Source organism: Peromyscus leucopus, chromosome 8a (genome assembly GCF_004664715.2).
Source record: "Peromyscus leucopus breed LL Stock chromosome 8a, UCI_PerLeu_2.1, whole genome shotgun sequence".
NCBI classification, from domain to species: Eukaryota; Metazoa; Chordata; class Mammalia; order Rodentia; family Cricetidae; genus Peromyscus; species Peromyscus leucopus.
Genome location: NC_051085.1, coordinates 6,642,622 through 6,648,621, shown reverse-complemented (window position 1 = coordinate 6,648,621; position 6,000 = coordinate 6,642,622). Strand labels below are relative to the sequence as shown.

General features: G+C 48.9%; 1 protein-coding gene across 2 annotated transcripts in view; it reads left to right on the top strand.

Annotated features, from left to right (window-relative positions):
- Positions 1 to 4,555: 4,555 nt before the first annotated feature.
- Positions 4,556 to 6,000, top strand: part of Snx3 (sorting nexin 3) — a 36,542-nt gene continuing 35,097 nt past the window's right edge. The window contains exon 1 of one of the 2 annotated variants that reach the window (XM_028890241.1): positions 4,556 to 5,022. In XM_028890241.1, the coding sequence (XP_028746074.1) occupies positions 4,861 to 5,022 (162 nt within the window). In that variant the 5' untranslated portion in view covers positions 4,556 to 4,860. The remainder of the gene's footprint in view (positions 5,023 to 6,000) is intronic. The other variant, XM_037200509.1, reaches the window with a different exon arrangement.

The following is a 6,000-nucleotide window of genomic DNA, read 5'->3' as shown; positions in this document are numbered from 1 at the left end:
AAAAAAAAGAATGCACTTATCTTCTGGCTCAGTAACTCCAGCTACACAAATTCATCCTACAAACATACCCGATACTTGGGATCTGCCACATTCAAGGCCGTTCACTGCAGCGTTATCAAGTGAAAGGCTACATCCTGCCTAGTGTTTTGTCAACTTGACACAAGCTAGAGTTATCTGAAAGAGGAACTTCACTGAGAAAACGCCTTCAGCAGAGTCCATCAGATCACCTTTATGCACCTCCTCACCACCCAAACGGTGGCTCACAACCATCTGTGACTCCAGCTCTAGGAGATCCTGCTCCTCCACAGGCTCCAGACAGGCCCATGGTGCACATACATACATGCAGGCAAAACACTTACACATATAAATCTTTCTTTAAAAATATTTTTAAGAAAGCAGACTGAGCAAACTTTGGCCTCCCAACTTGTGGATTACAGCTCTGTGCCACCATGCCCAGCTGTTTTTTAAACTTCCCTAGGTACAGAAAGAAGTGAGATTACATGTTCTGAGTGTGGAGGTACCAGTGTAAAGTAAGAGATTTCCCGAGTGTATGGGAGTCTCAAATCAAGTTGGAAACCATGCATTTGGTGAACTGCTCGTTACTCAGTCTGGGATTTCCTCCAGAATGCTCAACAGTCTGGCGGCAGGGGTGTAGGAGACAGGTCGGAGTGGGAGGGTTATGGTGCTTTGAACTGGCAAAAGGTCTGGAAGGGACTAGGCTGCTCTTTGCCACGCAGGTCTCAGGTGTGCCATGATTCAGACCCTGGCCCTGGAGGGCCAGTTACTTGCTTTTATTATTTCCCTTGGAGATTTCTGGGTTTGGGGAAGTCACATTCAAATAAAAAAAGGAAGCAGTTGATAAAACAGATCCTTAACTGACAATTACAATGAAACTTATGGATCGGGTGTGCTGGTTCAGGCCTCTAGCAGCAGTATTTATTTGGTTGAAATATTGGGCACACTCTTTATGTTTCTTGTCCACTTGAACTTCCTTTCTTAAGAGGCTACAGGAGCTGGGTGGTGGTGGTGCATGCTTTTAATCCCAGCACTCGGGAGGCAGAGGCAGGTGGATCTCTGTGAGTTTCAGGCCAGCCTGGTCTACACAGAGTAACCTTGTCTTGAAAAACCAAAAAAAGAAAGAAAGAAAAGTAAAAAGAAGTTATAGGCAATGATATGCATAAACATTTCTCTTTTGAAACAGGGTTTCACTGTGTAGCTCTGTCTGGCCTGGAACTTGCTCTGTAGATCAGGGTGGCCTTGAACTCACAGAAACTCACCTGCTTCTGCCTCCCAAGTGCTGGGGTTAAAGGTGTACAAAACACCCAGCTCCTTATTTTATTTTATTATGTCTCTTCGTCTCTTTTTGAATAGTCCTGGCCTAGGTGTGGGGTGTCTTCCTTTTCTTTAGTGCTAGGGTTTGAGCATCACGCACGATGGTCAAGCTGTCTACCTCCACGCCACACGCTACAGTCAGCTCTCTCTCTACAGTGCAGATCTTGAGGGCTGAGCTCAGGTGTCAGGCTCGGCACCATTTTACCTGCTGAGCCATCCTGGAGTCCTTCCTTCTGTTTTCTACTGTGTGCGCGTGCGTGCGTGCATGAGAGGAGAGAGGAGAGAGAGAGAGAGAGAGAGAGAGAATTCAGGGAGACTTTTGTAATATTAGGAATATTAACCTTTGTTACCCAACTTTACATAAAAACACATCCCCTTTACACTCCATCTCCTGCATAACCTTGGGTGGCAGCCCTAGCCCCAGGCCACGCCCCCCATTTTTCATTAGAGCACTTTTTGCTGATTATTTTTTATTCAGAAAGTTCTGCCCTTACATGACATCTTCGTGGTCAACGTGACTGGATTTGGAATCAGTAAGGATAGATAGATACCCACTCCCAACAGCACCCCTGGGGCGGGAGTCAGGGCTAAAGAAAAACTGAAACAAATACCAGCATATACTGCTGTCTGCTTCCCGATCTTTCCAGATGTGAGGAGTCTCAGCTGTGCGCTCCCGCCACTGTGAACTCTGTGATGGACCAGGAGCCGAGATGAATCCTTTTCTCCTAAGTTGCTTCTTATTTATCACAGCAAAAATCAGAGGAACTAATACAGCTGTTTCCCACATTGTTTAAGATATAAAGAATAAAGTTGAAATTCTTTTGCAATGTTGAAAGGCTGGCTGGCTATGTTGTGTGCCTGTCTTCTTTCCTAGCTATAACTTCTGCTTCTTTGTAGAGGGGTGACTGGTTAAAAGAATTTGTGTTGGACGCTGTCACAAAATAAAACAAATGAAAAAGTTTGTGTTCTAGAGTTGAAAAGATATACTCTTCTCTTAGGGTTATAAGACTTTTCAATTTTCTCTAATTTTCTTTGAGACAGGCTCTCCATTTGAATCTCAAGCTGGTCTCCAATGGAGGTCCCCCGCCCCAGTCTTCCACTGCTAGGATTATAGCCATGTGCCACCACATTCAGCAGCCATTATTTCTAGACAAGGTTTCAGGTGCTCAAGCTGGCCTTGAACTTCTGATTCTCCTTCTCCACTGAGTGCCAGGTGATGGCCATCTGCCATCACCACCATTTAATGTGGTGCCAGGGTCAACCTCAGGGTTCCCTTGCATACTAGGCAGGCACTCTACTGACTGAGCTGCATCTCAGACCCTGTCTTCTTCTTTCTTTCTTCTTTCTTTTTTTTTTTTTTTTCTTTCTTTCTTTTTTTTTTTTTTTTTTTTTTTTTTTTTTTTTTTTTTTTTTTCTTTCTTTCTTTCTTTTTTTTTTTTTTTTGACATTTAAATCTTGAACTCATGTTTTTTAGGCAAAGGTCTCATGTACATACATGAATTTGGTATGTACCCCAGGCTGGCCTTGAAGTCCAGATACTTCTGTTATTTTTTTTTTTTCAGAGCTGAGGACCGAACCCAGGGCCTTGCGCTCTACCACTGAGCTAAATCCCCAACCCACAGATACTTCTGCCTTTCCCTCTGAGTCTGGGGATTTAATAATTTTGGTCACTGTTACAAGAACAATTTATTATTTTTCTCTTTGTCATTTTTTGTTTGCTTCCTTTGTTTTTTTTCCATTTCCATTATAACGAGGCATTTGTGTAGACAAAAAAAATTAGGCATCCGGCCACTTTATTCTCTTCTAGTTTTTTCTGTGTATGTGTGAATATGGTGTATATGTGTGTGATGTACACTGACATGTTGGGCAGAAGCCAACATCAATGTCTTCTATCACTGTTGGTTATTTCTTTGAGGTATGGTCTCTCCATGAACCTGGAGCTCACTGTTTTGTTGTCCCCTGCCCCCACCCTGGCTGAGAGCTAACAAACCCCAGGGATTCTCCTGTCTCCCCACCACACACACACACACACACACACACACACACACACACACACACGTGTTGTAGTAAGTGGTGGGTCCTCACGCTTGTACAGAAAGCACTCCTAATCACTGAACCTCGCCTCCAACTCTTTCTCCTTTTCAGGTCTCCCATACTCTGAAAACAAACTGCTAACTCTGGCACTTGCTAGCTTCATGATCGTGCTACAGTGCTGTTTTTCTAGGCTGGCCGGAAGCGTCTCTAAGGAACGGATGAGAAGCCGCCTATGAGACATGAGGGATGACAGCACAATGCAGTGGCTTCTGGTATCTGAGTTCTCAGCGCTCCCTATTTCCTGTCTCCCTCCTCAACCCCTCCAGAGTTCTTCTGTGGTCCTTTTTCCCATTTGTTTTAAGGGTTTATCTAAAGTGATTTCTAAGTGTAATACAGGCACATTTACCATGTAAAAACAAAACCAACTTACCAGGATTTGTGGGAAACAAGAGCGGCTTATCCAGACAGGATTCCTGGGGCTGGTTTTGGCTTGTCTACACTTGTTTTTAGGGGGTGGACCTGTCTTTAGACACAGTTTGACCTTGATTTGATCTTACTAGGTTTTAAAAACTCCACTCCCTTATTTTACTGACTTGAATCTATCAGTGTAGAGCAGGGTGTCCTTGAACTTCTGATCCTCAGGCTTCCACTATTTTGAGTGCTGGCATTACTTTACGCCAGGATTCAGGTCCTTCCTGGGGATTGAACCCAGGACGTTACAAATCCTAGGCAATCAATCCACCAAATGAACTGCATCACCAGCTCCCTTGTTTTTTGAGACGGGGGTTTATTTAGCTCAGGCTGGCCTCGAACTCCTGATTCTCTGGTCTCTAACTCCCAAATGTAAGGATGACAGATGTGAACTGATTCCTTTGGGCCGTTTATTCAAGGTTTCTGGAAGCGAGTTTCCAGGAATCACAGTGAGGCACTGGACGGGCTGTGTAGGCAGTTTTGTCTCCTCCCTGCAGTTCCAACTACTACCTTCAATGCGCCAAGACAGCTAAAACCGTTTCCGGGGTCCCTCCCGGGCGGAGGCTGAGTCAGAACCACCGGAACTCACCCCAACGCCCCGGCGCCCCTCCCTGCCGCGCCTGCGCGTCGCTCGGCGGCGGCGGCGCGCTCGCCCGATGCATTGTGGTTACTGTAGTCCCGCTGGGCCTCGGGCTCACAGGGTCCCGTGACGCCGCTGCGCCTCGGCCCCACCCCGCAGTGTCCCTCGGGGGCCGCAGCGGGGCCCTGCGTACCGGGGCGCGGCGTTCAGCCCAGTCAGCTGTTTCTCTCCCTGGGCAGAGGGCGGAAGCCCGAGCAGCCCGGGGCGGAGCTTCGCGAGGAACGAGCGCCTCCCCCCCGATCCCCCCGCCCGCCCGCCCTACGTGCTCGTTCGCCTCCGTCCGCTGCGCGCGAGCCCGGAGTCCCCGCGGCGGGCGGCGGCGGCGGCGTTGGCCGAAGGCGGAGGCGGCGGAGAGAGCCCGCGGCTGCCGCGGCGACAGCGAGATGGCGGAGACCGTAGCGGACACCCGGCGGCTGATCACCAAGCCGCAGAACCTGAATGACGCCTACGGGCCGCCCAGCAACTTCCTCGAGATCGACGTGAGCAACCCGCAGACCGTGGGGGTCGGCCGGGGCCGCTTCACCACCTACGAGATCAGGGTCAAGGTGAGGCGTCCCTCCCCGTCACCCGCCATCCGGTGCGCGGCCGCTCGGCCCCACCGCCCCCAGCGGGGCCCCCGCGGGGCCAGCGGCCGCCCAGGCCAGAGTCCCCTGCAGACGCCCCGGGCAGCCTGTCTGCCGGCGGAGGCGTGAGCCCGGGTCTCCGTGTTCGGTGTGCACCGGGAGCAGCCCGCTGGCTCGGTGGAAGGTGCTGGAAGAGGAGGAGGGCGTGGGCAGAGCTCTGCGTGCCTCTCAGGCAGCTCATCTGGGCATGCCATTTGAGTGGAAGAGGTAGATCTTTCCAGAACACTCTTCCCCCAAAGGGAACCTAGGTGTGACCGAGGAGGAGGGGGCTGTGCAAAGTTGAAACCCTCCCTCCTCTCTCTTTTTTTTTCCTGGACGCTTACCAAGACGTGGCCAAGCCGAGCTTAGCTGGTCTTTGCAGGCCTCTCCCAGGCTGCAGGGCTCACCTGGGTCCTACGCTTCTCCGAGCAGAACTTGCTGGGAGTTCACAAGAGCGTGACAGATTTTTTTTTTTGGTAGGGCCGAACCAAGCGTTAGCAGGATGGAAATGGTTGACCTTAGCGTTCTTGGCTGTCGCCCTGTTGAAGGCCTAGGTGTGGAGAACGTCACCTACCTTGGTACCCTAAATAACACCGGCCTGGGAGAGGGGACCCACTCATTCAAATGTGATTTTCACTTCAACTGAATGAAGGAATCAGCTGAAGTAGAAACATGCGTTTAGAATTTCATAGCTGGTGATTTTTGGCAATAAGTAATTTAGATGATTTGAAAGATGCTAAATGAAAATACTGCTTTGCTTTTGCTCTGAAGTTCAGGATTAAGGGTTTTGTCCACATTTAGAAAAATTTTTTATTTTAGCAATTCATCACTAAACACTAAATTATTAAAAAACATCACAGGATAATTTTGGGCTTAGAAGAATCATAACAAGTTACTGTTAGTGTTTTTTAAGTGAAGAAA